The sequence below is a fragment of the Watersipora subatra genome, chromosome 7, assembly GCF_963576615.1.
Source record: "Watersipora subatra chromosome 7, tzWatSuba1.1, whole genome shotgun sequence".
NCBI lineage: Eukaryota > Metazoa > Bryozoa > Gymnolaemata > Cheilostomatida > Watersiporidae > Watersipora > Watersipora subatra.
This window is the reverse complement of record NC_088714.1, coordinates 18778465-18797177: the sequence shown is the minus strand read 5'-3', so window position 1 is coordinate 18797177 and position 18713 is coordinate 18778465. Positions and strand designations below refer to the sequence as shown.

The 18713-nt window shown below is 32.5% G+C and overlaps 1 protein-coding gene across 1 annotated transcript; it reads right to left on the bottom strand.

Annotated features, from left to right (window-relative positions):
• Window positions 1–1515: 1515 nt before the first annotated feature.
• LOC137400504 (ficolin-2-like) lies at window positions 1516–7246 on the bottom strand. Its single transcript, XM_068086831.1, has 4 exons — window positions 7075–7246; window positions 5762–5898; window positions 3293–3419; window positions 1516–1649 (listed from the first exon to the last, which is right to left on the bottom strand). Exons 1-4 carry the CDS (start codon window positions 7244–7246, stop codon window positions 1516–1518), a joined length of 570 nt encoding a protein of 189 aa, XP_067942932.1.
• Window positions 7247–18713: the final 11467 nt, after the last annotated feature.

Below are 18713 nucleotides of genomic sequence, written 5' to 3'. Positions count from 1 at the left end.
TCTCATCACCATTTGTTTAGAAATGTTTTTAAAATAATCATCATCACCAATAAAAATATACAAGTTTGTTCCTACTGGTTTAGAATAAAGAATGAAACGAGTTTCTGAGAATAATACCCCTTCAAACTGAAGATTTTTGGTTATTTTTATTGGTCATAAATCTTAAATCTTAAAGCAGCAGATATATTCTGATAGAACTTAACTGAAGCTTAAATTGGAAAACTTCACTTTTATGCAATAATACTAAATCAGTAACAAGCAATAACTTAAATTATTTTCCCAACCAACAAAACATTGTATAATTGTAGGCAGTGGGATTTAGCTGGTTCTATGATTCATCTAATAATGACTTGCTACATGAGAGTAATTTGGCTACTCAGTGTGTCATCAGAGACTGTCAGGTGTGCCGGTGAAGCATAAAAAATGCCTAAACATACTATACTATCATCTAGCAACGCTAGAAGGTGGTCAATAAGGACAGAGTTTATGGTTTGCACCATGAAGCATAACATAGAGACGAAAGTTTAAATCTTGGTTGAGGCAATGTTTTTCACATTCTCCGTTTGTGGCTAAAATCAGCTAGACAATTGGAAATCCCTTTTACTGTGTAAATATTAAATAGTAGAACTGTATTTTATAATTCAGAAAATTTGGCTAAAGTATAAGTTGCTTCATTGTGTCATTATCATGTTGATGAGATGACAACTTAACTTAGGCAAGTATGCAACTGCAATGTTGAGGTGCTTGATTTGTGTGCTGGCGAATCATATTTACATCACTGTATGAAGATTATAACATAATATATTTTTGTTGTTGAACCAAACTGTATTGCTGTAGCTACAACTATCTTTTCCTAAGTTTGCCCATTCTAGTCCTTAGCGAGTCAATGTTTTCGGAAAGTTATAATGTTGGTGAGAATGCTACCTTCTGTGGGAGAAGCCAGGTGGTAACTTTAATTTTTATCGTAAAGCGTTATTACCTGAGAGAGAATGCGATCACTAGCTACTAAACATTATTTCAAAAAGGCCAACTGCCCTAGAATCTTTGTAACTACCGTATAGAAATCAAACTTAGACTCAATCTTTAAAAAAAACTATGGCAAACAAAGCAACCAGAAAACAAAAAATTATTTTGACTTTGGTAGTAGAACTGTTTATACTTTTGCAACAATATTTGTTATTTTAGAATATACAATACATTATAGGGAAAGTATGTTTATAAAGCAGCATTAGAACTAAATTGTTTTTTTTTCCTGATGGCCGAGGGAAAACAGAGAGAATAAATAAGGCTATATGCTGAATTGATTGGCTGGTAATATAAGCTAGAGATAAGTCGGTATAACAGCTCATATTAGAGAGCTTCATTTATTCAGGACATATGACAGTTTTAACTTTAGTTCGGAGATACATACATAATGGTAAAACAACATTATCATCAAACATATTGATACCACTGTCAGTATTAAAAATATAAGGATCTCTCAATGATTTGTAAAGCAAAGATCAGATGTCTGGCTTAATCTCTAGTAACTTTCATAACTGTCTGTCTCAGATCATCTGAGAAGCCGTACCACCAAACTCCACTAAACCTGTATCCGTTGTACTGCCCATTTAAGTTTGAACGATGACAATTCTTGTACCACCAAGCACCTGCAAAAAACAATTAAATGCACAACATTATAACTTATACATGTAGAAACATATTTTTGTTCAACCTAATCTTCACGTTAATAAACTTATTTTTAGCTTGAGGTTGTCATTTTGGGCCTTAATTTCCCTTCACTCCATCTTTTTTTGCAATTCTGAATAATTATTATTGGTTACAGAACTATATTTGATTACCCTAAATGAATTTAATAATTTCCCATTTAAATAAGAAAATCGCTTTCAATTATCTTAATAACGTAAAGTTTATGACACATTTTATGTAAAGATTTTCTGTTAGAAAATAAATTTTGCATATTTTAGCTCTTTAACTCTTTTCATGCTGAACACCAACCTAATTAAACAGGAATTCGATTTAGCGACATATTCGGCTGCATTTTAACGAAGTGTGTTGGCTGATCCTTATTATACTACTAGCTGTGTCACCCGGCGTTGCCCGGGTAACAGAAGAGTATTTGGACAGAAAATTTATTTGTATCTAACATATAACAACATTTGCCAATCTAACCTTTAAACTACATATCATGAGAAAAGTTTTTTGTCTTATAAACAATGAGAAGTGGTGAGAGTTTGGCTATTAGCCAGTTTAATAATGTGAGCGAACAGCTTTTCGTGACGTTATGCTATGACCCCCGTAACACACAAAGCAGTTAGGTATTGCTCTGATATAATGACTTATATTGGCAGGCTAGAAATTCGACTTCCGTAGTCTTGTGGGCTAGACGTAAGACTGGTGAATGGCTTGGTCTGAGATCAAATCCTCTGCGGTACCATATATTTTATCCAAGATTTTAAGATCTATAGCCGGATTTCCGACGAATGAACACACAGACGGACTTTGAGAAATATATATATAGATGTGTATTCAATACTATGTGTATGCAGTTGACTAGGTTGTTATCACTCTTGCATTATTTTAAAACAAATCAATTAGAAAAAACAATGTTATATCGAACTATTCTGCATCATAGGAACATGCTAACAGTTTGATCAAACTAACTGGTAATCTGTACATTTCCACCAAAAATCGGTAATAGCACCAGAAGTAATTAAATCATAGTTTCTATTAAATTCATGTAACTGTATGTATGTTTGCAAATTTCCCTAGCAAAATATGTATTAAATTACCTAATTTGGAACAAAAGGCAATGTAAGCTTATTGCTAACAAAAAATTTTGTTTGCTTTTGAAAACAAGTTAATGGGCTATGAGATAATCTTACAACTATGCTTATGGTTTGTCTCAATGTTATTAATGGTCTAAAAGAGCTGAAGTTCTAATATCAACAACATCTTTGAGTAGAAAAGCAATCAGATTTTTGAAGAGCAAATAGTGTCAGAATCATAAAACTAATTGGTACAGTTAATATCTGTTTAATATACATGTACAAGATGGTAAACACTGTTAGACACTGAAGTCAGCGTGCTAGTGATTGCTAGCTAAATCTCTAAAACCCTGCCAAAAAATAGAATGATGAACTTTCTAAAATATGACCAACATTTCTGATCAAATCATATCAAATAAAACTGAAATCCGCAGTACTGAAAAGCAAGGGAGAACAAGCTAAGTGATTATGTACCTTTAAATAAATGATGATAAAGGTTATTTATGCTACCGATTGTCACTTACCGTGGTATCTAGCTGAGCAGTTATCGCTGGTCATATCATTATCCCGATCCTTTGTCGTAAACTGCATGTTGTTGTGCCAATCAAGTCCAGTACTACTCAGGGTTCCTGTGTAGCCTGCATTGCTCACCTGTAGGAAGTGGGAAAATTATCAGCAAAGTTCACATTCATAGTGATAAACTTACACATATTTTTGTAGATTTTGTCAAAACATATCGGTATGTTTTTGTCACTTGAAATTGTTTTTAAATTTTTTATCCTTCGTGATTGTTTTTTGTTTTGTTTAGGATTATCTGACTGCTAAGATGTTTATAGATTAAACTGATAAAACTCGATTGCAGTTAAAAAGCTCTGTTCAAGCGTTAGTGTGAATATGACACCTAGAGTTGCAAAAAGACAGAAATAATAGAGACACGTAGGCTGCAACTTGAACGCAGTAGCCGATATTAACTATATCAATGATAGCAACTACATGTAGTTATATCATTTCATACATATGCTTCATCTGTGTGTTTTGCCTCTAATCAAGTTTAGGCAATTTTTATCTTGAAACATGCTGGCAGTCAGATGACTTCAATCATCAACAACAATCACAAATAATAGGAAAATGCCCATAATTTACGATAAAATCGACTACAATTTCGTGTGGTGTTATCTTGAAATGGGATTTCAGACAAAATAATCGCTATAATTTTATACCGACTGTAAACTTTATAAATAGTGTTCAATTCAGATTATTGTTGTTTGGGTCAATTTTTCAGCCAAGTATCACTTTAGATATTGACAGAAAATTGTATCTACACTGACTCTTTAAACTCATTCAGTTCGAGCTTATTTTCAAGAAATCTACACAAACTACAGAAAAATTCGAGATTACCATAAAATATGCTACGGATATGCATCCAACTGTAACTATTTCAGTATTTTGATACAATTATCAAAACTTTAGTTAAAATAGTTTGAGGTTTCAATGATCAGCATGAATTATATTTAGCATTTTAAGAACTACTTCATTTTAATTAAATTACTAATGCTGTTATAATTGGGAATATATATATACATATATATATATATAAAAATGTGAAAACTGAAATATATTTATCAGTTTTCACATTTTTTGTTGGTTTTGTGCCCATCCGCTATTTATCACATAATTAAAAACAACTTGAGCAATTTTCTGAAATTTTGTGATGTTGTGACAAGGGCTGATTTTTGGATCATTTTTAGGAACATGTCATCCCCAGTCTCAGCAAGCTATGAGGTCAACCTAGAGTCAATGAGCCCTAGGGTTTTAAAGGCTCTAATGTATTTTGATGTCACGTTTATCTTACACCTCGCCATCTTCTCAATTAAAACTTCAATTTTTGTACTTGTTCCATTATCATCCCCATACACCCGGTACATCCGCAGACACCCGGTACTGCAAAGTGAACAATCTTTCATTATTTTGTTTCTTTGTTCACTTACGCTAAACCAAGTTGTTTTTAATATTGTAGATTGTAGTTATCATTATTAAAGTAAGTGGAATTTCAGGTGCTTTGGGGTGCATAGATAAGCTACAATGCAGCAAGTTATGCAAATTGAACTCTGAACTAAGAGACAATTTCTAATGAGTTCAAGGCTATCAAACTGTACCAATGACATTGCCATTCCCTCTATAACAAAACACGCGGCAAATGAACCGTACCAAAAATTGGATGTGAAACGAAATAATGACCCGGTTACGCAGCAGGCTGGTGAGATAAACAAAGACTTGTTATTAGATAACCACCTGAGAAAAGACAGATGCCTATAATGCTCATTAGTGATTAAGAAACTGATGTTTTTAACTGTTGGACTCGATCAAAAATGAGGACAACGCATGTGCAGCAAAGCTAAACGTCACATATAAAAAGTTGATATGATTTTGATATGTTACAGGATTTTCCTGTTGTATCTACTGTTGATAAGGTGATCACTAGTATGTTGGTGCATGATTGTCTTTCTTTTTGCATTTCATCAATCAATTATCCGTAATTTGATTTTAGCGAGTGTCACCTACCTAGGACCAGTCGTTGTCTAGTGGTCTAAAACACCTGACACGCAAATAACAGGTTGGAGTTCTATTTTAAAATGCAAAACTGGTAGTGACAGAACTGGCATGTTACTTTGAACAGCCTTTATATAAAAATGGCTTTATAGTTTTGTGTTAGTTACAATGTATCTTCACATAAGGCAATGATATTCCGATGCTGTCTGAAATTGTATAAACAGATTCTCAGTTAGATATGCACACAAACAAGCAAACAGTGTCAGAGAGGTAATTAGTTGGCAAAGATTTGGAAATATTACCTGGATTGCTTTAGAATAATTAAATGTTTTTAGTTACATTATTTCAGGTTTTTATGGTAAGTTTGTAAAAAATGAAGAGGTGATTTTCTATAAAAGGTTTCAAGCAATAAAAAAGTTGTTCAGGCATTTGGCAGTACTTACATGTAGCCTATACTTGTCGACGCTGTCGCCTATAAAAAAGCTCAGCCAAGTTCCTGATTTGGCATGACCATTTGCATCTTTTACAAGAACATTTAGCTTTCTGTTAGTCTGTGTGATAGCATGTAGTTTGTCCAGACCTGAAATATACAATAATCTTTTTGACAATTAGGCAGATCCATTTTGTGAAGATAAACACAATCCTTGAAAATACAGTTTTTCAACTTTCACATACAACAAAATAGCATTTCAAGGTAATTACACCAAAATACATATGATTACAGTATATAGATATTAAAATGAGTAGAAAACCAATAGCTAGAGATTGCGGTACAAAAAAGAAAGTAAATGTAACAAAATGTAAATGACAAAATGGGCATATAAACCATTTGATAAAATGTCAACTAATTGATTTCATATTCAAGTATGATTGCTCAGTAAACATAGACTAAAAACATTAAAGACTGTAGTTACAAACAACAGAGACAACAATTACTCACTCACTGTTCAGCAAAACACAGATGAATAAGCATTTAACTGAAACATTTTCTAAAAAAGTCCATGAAGGAAGAGTTCTTATTGTTTACGGAAGTAAATCAAGCACTTTACCAATAATCATCTGAACTCTATTAATTATGGTTCTGGCTTTCTATTCTACGTAATTTATAACTTCAAATTCACGAAAAACTGTTTGAAATTACTGAGGATTAGCAGTACGTGCAAGCTTGGTGCTGGCTGGGAGTTCTTTCACTTTCTATCTTATTGTCTCAAGAACTCACATATACTTTTAATAAAAATTGCTATTGAGGTTATATGACAACAATGCATAGAGAGAATTGTCTGAACTGCAGGCAAAAATGAATTTTTGAGTTTGTAATGAGGTACATTGGATACTTTATATAAAAAACAAAGCTCCTAAAATTGCGAATTGAACTAGAAACTTTTGACGAGAGCCTACTTTTTCCCAATAAATAATCTGTAGGTACTGCAAGCATCTCATGTAGCTTAGTATGCTCTTAAAACTTATTTACCGCTCAACAGTTTTATAGCAACGAAACACGATTCTTATTATAGTAAATATTACTAAATAATTTTCACTATAATAAAGTGCTACAAATTTTTGGCAATGGTTAGAGGAGTGAATTGGCAAAGATAATGGGTCTTTACTATACAAAGCCTTCAAGACAACAAAGCATTTTAATTATTATCAATATTATGTGATCAGTATCTGTTTCGAACACGATTACGAGATTATCAGTTTTACAAGTATTCAGCTCTGAGTGGACTTACAAAGCAGATTGCTTCAGTAGTCTTACCCAACCAGTGCTCTCCGGTAATGCTACCAAATCCATCTTCATACTCATTCCAGCTGCGGTAAAAATCAACACTTCCATTGAAACGCTTTTGGAAAACAGTCCAGCCATGTCCATCAAAGAAGTCACACCAAACTTTGAAAGGCTTTAGCAAGCTTGTTTGAGGGCTTATCATGTAAACTCCAGATGTTATTGAGCCGCGTTCGTAGTGCTCCTGACAATCTACAAGTATATTAACGCTTTTTTAAATAATTTGTTGCCCGCAAAAGTAATTTTTTTCATAGAAAATAACGACTGGACTTGCTGAACTTGGCATATTTTCAATATTATTAATGATCACGTGAATAAGGCTGCAACAAAACAAAATGAAAACCATTTTTTAGAGTTCTGTCATATCTCTGTACTTATACAGATGTAATGGATCCCTAGCAAACTGCCAGTCATGTGCGCAAAGAGAGATCATCATATGTAATAAACATGTGCACACTTATGCACAATTGTACAATACGCATCCAGAATTGAGTAGTACTGATGGTAGGTTAGCTAAAAACCCAAAAAATTTTTGTTAGAATCCTGTGCAGCGCAGCCTTTTTAGTCTTACGGACACTACTTGCGTAAGAGTACAATTTCTGAGATCTAAAAATTTGGAAATTACCTCTCAAACTAGTCATGTATACCTACTTGTACTTAAGTGCCAATAAAGCACCAAATTTTATTTAAAAAAAAACAATAAAGAACTGCAACTTAGCAAAGAGTTAAGAGTACAATAAAAATGGACTATATTTCAGCAATCTTCATAAAAGAAGTAGCTTTTTAAATGTAAGAACTTTTTAAATAGAGTTTATAAAGATTCAAACTTTTAAGAAACTCCCTTGTTGGAATTTTTTAGCTTTTTTGATAACAAGTCAAAATGTCAATCAAAACTCTAATGATTCTAAAATTTAATTTTTACTAAAGCCCTGATTGCAGGTACTTGCAGGAGTTTCCAGCTACTTGCAGGTACTTGCAGGTGCTTGAATATACTAGCAGGGACTTGCTGATAATTCAACGTTATGTATACATTCTCATAAGATTTTAGGTACTCGCAAGTGCTGGCAGGTACTTGTGTAGGTATATACTCACAGGTACTGCAAGTACTTGCAGGTGCATACAGATGTTTGCAGGGGCTTGCAGGTGCATGCAGGTACTTGTAAATATTTTCATGTACTTGAATGTAGTTTTAGGTACTTGCAAATAGTTGCAGTTTTGGGCATAAAATAGAATTAGGCTAATAAACTTGCAGCAGATTTTGTGAACTTACTACATTTACTAACTGCCAAAATAGTTATTAGGGGCACTACTTAAGTACTATTAATACACAAAAATATCTATAAATGCAGTTTTACCAAAACTCTTTAGTATGAATATAAATTGAGGTTAGATTAAAAATAAACTGAGATGGTTTACTTTATTCAAATATGCCTCAGCTTAACGAGTATATTTGATACAAAAATATTTTTCCGGTTAATTGTTTTCAAAGGCAGATTGCTTGTTTTTGCTTAGAGAAGGCTTGATGTTTTTGACTAAATACTGTTTAAATACCACCTTTTGATATTGGCAGTGGTGTAGCTGTTGGTCTTTTAGTGATGGCTGTTTTGGGTATGGCTTCTGCAAGTGAAAGACATTTTATATGGGTTTTGAGTTCATTGTTGATTTTACACCCAAATATGTAAATCAAAACCTAATCTAAAGAGTTTGATGAAAGAATTGAAATCAAAAACTAATTAACCCAAGTGAAAATAAAAGAAAAAAACTCAAGCTTTGTTGATTTTAAGAAAATATTTGAGTGAAAATAATCATTGGCACAATCAATTTTTCAATTTTCAAGACAGCAAGTAAAAAATGAATAATTTATCTCGTAGCAATTTTTCCAAATTTAACATAGTTTAGATAAATTGATGCAATGTCCCATAACATATCTTTTCTAGCTTTATTAAGGATGCAGAGTTTGGGGCTAAGCACGCATTCTGAACAATGATACATAACCTGGTTTGACCGTTTTTAGCAAATGATGTAGGAATAAGAAGTAAAACAAAAATCCAAACAATGACACTCAACTTTATACATGTAGTTTTAAATGGTTTTGCTATAAACAGATAATGTAGGCCATGAAACAATAGTTTAAACAACGACTAGCTGTACTACCCGGCGTTGCCCGGGTAATAAAAAAGTCTGGACAGAAAATTGATTTGTATTTAACATAAAACAACATTTACCATTTTAACTTTCAAACCACATATCATGAGAGAAGTGTTTTGTGTAGTTGGAATAAATTAAGAGAAAAATGAAAACAACTGTAAAGGTTTTAAAACTTTGTCAAACAACTGTAACTTTCAAGCTATTAGCCTGGCACATTGCCAATGGAAAATCGCAGTAAGCTGCTAGGCTTCTAATGACTGTACTCCATGACATTGCATCAGCATTGTTGTCCAGCTGCAGTTATTCTAATAATAGCTATAGCCGGAATGCAGACAGACATACAACCTACGGACATACTTTGAAAAATATCTATGTAGATACATAACTTCAAAATTTGAGAGTGTTTGGTTAACGCTGTAACAGAAGCAAATTAAATGACCCTTACAAGTGCTAAACTTCATAGCTTGACATTTTTCGGCTAAGGCTGTAGCAGTAGAAGGCAAACAGACCATCTCAGCAATTTGTCAGGGATTAACTGAAAAAGTAGAGCTTTAACAGTGACAAACCATAAAAGAAAGCAATAATCGTTTGTAACCTTTTGAAGCGGGTTGGCTGGTTGTTGCATATCCTTTTGTTATCGCATCTGCTTTAGAAGTAGCAGCTCTACATGCTTCAAGGTTTTCCATCAAAGTGTTATAATAATGTGTTGCTGTATTCAAGTTCAATGAGTTTGCTCTGCTACTATAACCTTTAAGAGTTGAGCTGACGAGTCCTGGGCAGTCCTTCTGCAGTAGTTGGTCGGCAATTTTAATCTTTTCTTGCAACAAAAACATTTCAAATTCATCAGCCCTTGTTGGAGCTGCCAGAAGAGTTAGCATGAAAATCAGAAGAATAGATGCCATGGTGTGTGAGAGGGCTGTTAGCACTGGTTTAGTCTTTTGATCAATCCTTAATATACGGTATTTAGCGGGTATATTCCTAATTAGCTCCGCCCACTAACTGTCACACGCACTACTAAAAACATTTTCTGATAAGAGCCTTTTTCCTAAACACTTCACGATTATAAACGGGTTGGACTTAAATGGTGTGATAACAGTAAATGTTTCAGCATTTCAGTATTTCAACAAAACAGAAAATGGGTTACTTTTTTACTGACAGGTTGAAAGTTGACCTAAATGGACTTTACGCCATTATATATAAAATTATTTTTATCACGCTTCAAGTACAATTTATACTAAAATATTAATTAACCAGTAAATAAAAATGCAAAACCAAAATAAGAAGCCACCTATTTATAGAGCATCATTATTTTATTCGCTTCAGCAGTATTCTTTTTTCAATTGGCTATTGATGACTGCGAGAGTTAAAATAGAAGTTTACTGATAAAGGGCTTTAAACTCAGACTTAATTAACTCTTTCACTGCCACCATTTTACAAATTCATCTTTTGACCTACTGCCAGCCATTTTAATAATAGTTCCTGGTGTTGCTTCATAAAATGTAAACATTTTTTTTCAACTTCAAGGTCTGTCTAGAAAATTTTTGTTGTATATTTTATATTGTCCACATGTTAAAAGCAGCGCTGTGCAAAAAACTCATTGTATCTATATTTTTCCTAATGTTTACAGGTATGTGACGACAATTGCTACAAGGTTAAACTATCCTCTACAATGTTCCTTTCTCTTACAAAGACTATTACTTTCACCACCAGAGGAATGAAAGCGCATACGGTATTGAAAGGCTTAAACAATCGTGGATTTACTGCGTTGTATTTGTGGGAGAAACTATCACGAGAAATAGAAAAACAAAAAAAATCATTTACAAAAATCAAATTGTTCTAAAGTAAGTTAAATGATTTTGCATAGAATGTAAGTAAAAAGCCAATTGAACTAAAAACTGACTTATTGTCTTTTTCTTATGCCTTCACAATATATCTAGAGCCTAAACTCAAAGAAAAAAAGAGGACAAATTTGAATGTAAATCTGAGCATCTCCCCAACTAACAACGACATTCCTGGGATGTTCCGTAACGTTACGCAGAAATAACGTTCCAAACAAACATTGTCATAACGTTCTACAAACGTTATTTGATGATCATTGTAGAATTATGTTCCAACAATGTCGCAGGAACGTTGCATAGAATGTTGTGCAAAAATATTATCATAACGTTCAGCAGAATGTTACAGGAATATACTTTGCTAACGTTATCATAACGTCGTTAGAGAACATTATTAATGAATGTCCCAGGAATGTCCCAGGAACGTTACTCTGGAATGTTCGAGTGCAAACATTCATGTAACATTGGCTTGCAATGTAACTAGAATATTATGGGGTGACATCATATTTACATTCAAATAATTGTCCCAGCAATGTTTCAGGAATGTTATTTTTGAATGTTCGAGGGTTAATGTTCATATAACATTGGCTTGCAATGTAGTTGGAATATTATGGTGTGACATCATATTTAACTTCAAATGAATGTTCCAGGAATGTCCCAGGAACGTTACTCTGGAATGTTCGAGTGCAAACATTCATGTAACCTTGGCTTGAAATGTAACTGGAATATTATGGGGTGACATCATATTTACATTCAAATAATTGTCCCAGCAATGTTTCAGGAATGTTACTTTTGAATGTTCGAGGGTTAATGTTCATATAACATTGGCTTGAAATGTAGTTAGAACATTATGGTGTTACATCAATTGTACTTTCAAATGAATGTCCTAGCAATGTTACAGAAATGTTACTTTTGAATGTTCGAGGGTTAACAATCATATATTATTGGTTTGCAATGTAACTAGAATATTATGGTGTGACACTATATTTAACTTCAAATGAATTTGTTAGCAATGTTTCAGGAATGTTACTTTTGAATGTTTGAGTGTTAACATTCATATAACATTGGCTTGCAATGTAACTAGAATTTTATGGTGTGACACCATATTTAACTTCAAATGAATTTTGTAGCAATGTTTCAGGAATATTACTTTTGAATGTTTGAGTGTTAACAATCATATAACATTGGCTTGCAATGTAACTAGAATATTGTGGTGTGACATCATGTTTAACTTCAAATAATTGTCACAGCAATGTTTCAGGAATGTTACTTTTGAATGTTCGAGGGTTAATGTTCATATAACAGTAGTATAGTGAGAGCAGATCTACACATAATAGGCGGAGCTTAGGGAGCAGGAAGTGACATCACATCAGGATCTGTTTGATTGACAGTTGGGGGGCGGAGCTAGGCGGTGTTGAGTCATGGTGTGAGTCATGGCGATCTGTGTGATTCGTGGTGCGAGTAATGGTGTGAGTTGGTTGGTGACGTCGCGGTGGTGGTGTCGGTGGCCGAGTGGTGAGTCGGGCCGCGAGACGATTCGCGGTTGTATTTGGGATTATCGGATTTCGTTGGCGTCCGGTAGAGGTCGCTCTTCCGTGCCGTTTCGGGGATTGACGGAGAGCTCGGTGGCGACGGGTTGACGGACGGTGGCGGATGGATTTCGAGATCGTCGGAGCTTGTATGCATTTTCTTTTTTCCGATCCCGAATGAGAATGATGTGTCTGCGAACGAATATTCATTTTGATTGTAAACTTCATAAATTCTGAAATTATCCATCGCTGTTATGGTTCCACTACTTTTTTAAAGATAATGTATAAATTGATGAAGTATTATTAGTTAGTGTTGATTGTTACTGGAGCTTCTGAGGAGTCAACTTCCAATAGTATGAATATCGACATTATTTCTGAAAGAACTTCCCAATTGAATATGAAACAAAGAGAGTATAGAAGACCAACCAAGTCTAGATTGAACAGAACTACGTCATTACGAAGATCATCAAGAAAAAGTTCGGTAGTAAAGCGGTTATTCGAATCCAAGGAAAATTATATGGAAGGAGATGAGAAAATTACGTCACCTATTGCAACAGTTTTTAAAACCGAGGAAATGCAAGAACCATGGAAATGGATTGATCTAAAAGTTTTGGATATTCCAGCTTCGTTAGAAGTAATACAAGCAAATAAGTCTGAAGAAAATGACAATTGTGAGATTGCGTTGCAATTCTTCGTTGAACGTAAGGGAGAACGTGTGGTATTATGTTCGATCATCGAACCTCAAAAGTATAACATTCCCTCATCATTTCAATGGTTGACACCAGCTCTCATGATATTGGATCGAAGTGAGATTTACATGAACTCTAAGTCTTCATCAGGATTAAAACTTTTCAGAATTGACGGAGCATGCAATCTGAAGGAATTCAGAGAGAAATTAAACAAAGATTATAAACTCTGTATATCAAGACAGTAATGAGTTAAGGAAATGATATTATGATTAAATTTTATATAGTTTATTTGATGATATATCATAGGGATTTAAACTTACTATCAATGGATATGTTATTGAATAAAAGTTTTGTATATAAAAATGCTAAAACATAATATAAAAAAGACTATTGAATTTCATTCAATCCCAATTTTCTTCTTCTTCTTTCATTGTCGAATGAGAATGAACTGTCTACAATCAAAACATACATTATTTTTAGTGAGATATAGTAAAAGTAAGACATACAATCAGATTAGATCATTCATTCAAACTAAAAATCAAATATAATGTAATACTTACTGAAAAAGAAGAAGATCCATCCTTTTTCTGAATGGAATCTTCCTGTTGAGATACGGGAGCCTGCAATTGCAATGATTACAGTCAGGATGGATTACTATAACCTTGCTGAGATAGTAGACTCCACATTCACAATGGACTCCAACTTAAATTGTAAATTTCAATTGCATTAGTCATCGAATCATAGAATGATATGCAAGATGTAATACAGACAGAATAGGATATGCAATCAGCTAGAGTAGGACATACAGACAATAAGAAAAACAAATATGTTACATCACATAGTCAGACTAGGACACACAGACAGAGGAGGATATTCAGTTAAAATAAAGAAATAAATATAATGTACTACTTACTGAAGATTCAAATTCATAAAGCCTTCTCCGAAAAGGACTATATTTAGTTCGGTGATGCCCAGGATCCTACAATTGCATCCTACAATTGTCAGAGTAGAACATGCAGACAAATTAAAACACAGTCAGGTCTTACTTTGAATTTCAATTCCAACTCCTTTTGATTTAAAGTGGAGTTATACAAAATATTAATTACTGTTTTCACAGATTGATACTCATTTTAACATTCCTACAAATCAATTGGAGTGAATTTTGTTGAATGTATTTGATCTTTAGTTACATGTTTTATCATTATACAACGATATTAGACGAAATAAATATAATGTAATACTTACTTTTAAAGTCAATGTAACATCGAAGTTACGAAAGAACTCCTCTCTTTGCTGCTGCATGACCAATGGTTTCTCCAATAATTTCCAAAATTACTTTGTATAATTTAATTGTTTCATTTAAGCAAACCCTATAATTCGAAATATATTTAATATGTAGTTTATATTCTCAAGTTTCCTTTAATCAAAAATATAATTTAGTAAATAATAATTATACATATACTTATTCTCTGTACTTTATTAACACACCCGATGATCTCTTACAGCACTTTATAATAATTGTACATATACTTATTCTCAGTACTTTATTAACACACCTGATGATCTCTTACTACACTTTATAATAATTGTACACATACTTATTATCTGTACTTTGTTAACACACCTGGTGATCTCTTACAGCACTTTATAATAATTGTACACATACTTATTCTCTGTACTTTATTAACACTCTTGATGATCTCTTACTACACTTTATAATAATTGTACACATACTTATTATCTGTACTTTGTTAACACACCTGGTGATCTCTTACAGCACTTTATAATAATTGTACATATACTTATTCTCTGTACTTTATTAACACCCCTAATGATCTCTTACAGCACTTTATAATAATTGTACATATACTCATTCTCTGTACTTTATTAACACTCTTGATGATCTCTTACAGCACTTTATAATAATTGTACATATACTTAATATCTGTACTTTATTAACACTCTTGATGAACTCTTACAGCACTTTATAATAATTGTACACATACTTATTCTCAGTACTTTATTAACACTCCTGATGATCTTTTACAGCACTTTAGAATAATTGTACACATACTTATTCTCTGTACTTTATTAACACTCTGGATGATCTCTTACTACACTTTATAATAATTGTACACATACTTATTCTCTGTATTTTATTAACACTCTTGATGGACTTTTACTACACTTTATAATAATTGTACACATACTTATTCTCTGTACTTTTTTACCACACCTGATGATCTCTTACAGCACTTTATAATAATTGTACATATACTTATTCTCAGTACTTTATTAACACTCTTGATGATCTCTTACAGCACTTTATAATAATTGTACATATACTTATTCTCAGCACTTTATTAACACTCTTGATGATCTCTTACAGCACTTTATAATAATTGTACATATACTTATTCTCTGTACTTTATTAACACTCTTGATGATCTCTTACAGCACTTTATAATAATTGTACACATACTTATTCTCAGTACTTTATTAACACTCCTGATGATCTCTTAATACACTTTATAATAATTGTACATATACTTATTCTCTGTACTTTATTAACACTCTTGATGATCTCTTACTACACTTTATAATAATTGTACATATACTTATTCTCAGTACTTTATTAACACTCCTGATGATCTCTTACAGCACTTTAGAATAATTGTACATATACTTATTCTCAGTACTTTATTAACACTCTTGATGACCTCTTACAGTACTTTATAATAATTGTACATATACTTATTCTCTGTACTTTATTAACACTCCTGATGATCTCTTACAGCACTTTATAATAATTGTACATATACTTATTCTCTGTACTTTATTAACACTCTTGATGATCTCTTAATACACTTTATAATAATTGTACATATACTTATTCTCTGTACTTTATTAACACTCTTGATGATCTCTTACTACACTTTATAATAATTGTACATATACTTATTCTCAGTACTTTATTAACACTCCTGATGATCTCTTACAGCACTTTATAATAATTGTACATATACTTTTTCTCAGTACTTTATTAACACTCTTGATGATCTCTTACAGCACTTTATAATAATTGTACATATACTTAATATCTGTACTTTATTAACACTCTTGATGAACTCTTACAGCACTTTATAATAATTGTACATATACTTATTATCTGTACTTTGTTAACACACCTGATGATCTCTTACAACACTTTATAATAATTGTACATATACTTATTCTCTGTACTTTATTAACACTCTTGATGATCTCTTACAGCACTTTATAATAATTGTACATATACTTAATATCTGTACTTTATTAACACTCTTGATGAACTCTTACAGAACTTTATAATAATTGTACATATACTTATTATCTGTGCTTTAATAACACTCCTGATGATCTCTTACTACACTTTATAATAATTGTACATATATTTATTCTCTGTACTTTATTAACAATCCTGATGATCTCTGACAGCACTTTATAATAATTGTACATATACTTATTCTCTGTACTTTATTAACACTCTTGATGATCTCTTACAGCACTTTATAATAATTGTACATATACTTATTCTCTGTACTTTATTAATACCCCTGATGTTCTCTTACAGCACTTTATAATAATTGTACACATACTTATTCTCAGTACTTTATTAACACTCCTGATGATCTTTTACAGCACTTTAGAATAATTGTACACATACTTATTCTCTGTACTTTATTAACACTCTTGATGATCTCTTACTACACTTTATAATAATTGTACACATACTTATTCTCTGTATTTTATTAACACTCTTGATGGTCTTTTACTACACTTTATAATAATTGTACACATACTTATTCTCTGTACTTTTTTACCACACCTGATGATCTCTTACAGCACTTTATAATAATTGTACATATACTTATTCTCTGTACTTTATTAACACTCCTGATCTTTAATTAAATTAAACTAGTAGACTTGCTAGCATCACATTCTAACTGATATCTTCAAAATATGGAAAAGACTGTGAAGTGATATATAATACACAATCTTTCGATAAAATCATGACAAAATACTTTTGGTAAAGAGAACCCTGTTATCATTCATCAATCTTTGAGAGAATAAATGATACATACTACATTTATTCAAAACAATACATATATTCATTTTCTTTATATTCTCTTCAAAACGAATACTTACCTATACCTACCTTAGTACAATTCCTCCATCTGTCCATTGTGCCTTCTTTTTTTTTTTGCTCATCCCTCTATTTACTGGGCAAGAGACTGTTATGGAATGGTTAAGCCAAACCAAACATGAGAATTCCATAGGCAAGCCTAGGAAAACACTCAGGTCGATTGCCAAGGCGCTTGTTCACACGACAGCCTGAACACAGCGACACTCAACGAACTTAATCGCGAGTAGCCGGCTAACAGAATTCTAGCTGAAGCATACAAGCCTTATGGTATCAACGCTCGATTGCCCCAAAATCTCAATCTGTATATAAGTAGGCATCAGGAGCAGGACTAAGTGATGAAAAGGAAAATTACACTGAGCAAGCTTCTTATACAGAGTATTGAAGAATAGTGGCGTATCCAACAAAATCAATGAAGCGAAAATAGTAAACAGATTTTCGCGAAATTGAATTTCGCGAAAGTGAATTTCGCGAAATTACACATTATATATATTATATAGTCAACTTTCGCGAAATTGAATTTCGCGAAAGTGAATTTCGCGAAATTGGATTTCGCGAAATTACACATTATATATATTATATAGTCAACTTTCGCGAAATTGAATTTCGCGAAAGTGAATTTCGCGAAATTGGATTTCGCGAAATTACACATTATATATATATTATATAGTCAACTTTCGCGAAATTGAATTTCGCGAAAGTGAATTTCGCGAAATTACACATTATATATATTATATAGTCAACTTTCGCGAAATTGAATTTCGCGAAAGTGAATTTCGCGAAATTGGATTTCGCGAAATTGGATTTCGCGAAATTACACATATATATTATATGTGTAATTTCGCGAAATCCAATTTCGCGAAATCCAATTTCGCGAAAGTTGACTATATAATATATATAATGTGTAATTTCGCGAAATCCAATTTCGCGAAATTCACTTTCGCGAAATTCAATTTCGCGAAAGATTACTATATAATATATATATATAATGTGTAATTTCGCGAAATTCACTTTCGCGAAGTTCAATTTCGCGAAAATCTGTTTACTATTTTCGCTTCATTGATTTTGTTGGATACGCCACTATTCTTCAATACTCTGTATAAGAAGCTTGCTCAGTGTAATTTTCCTTTTCATCACTTAGTCCTGCTCCTGATGCCTACTTATATACAGATTGAGATTTTGGGGCAATCGAGCGTTGATACCATAAGGCTTGTATGCTTCAGCTAGA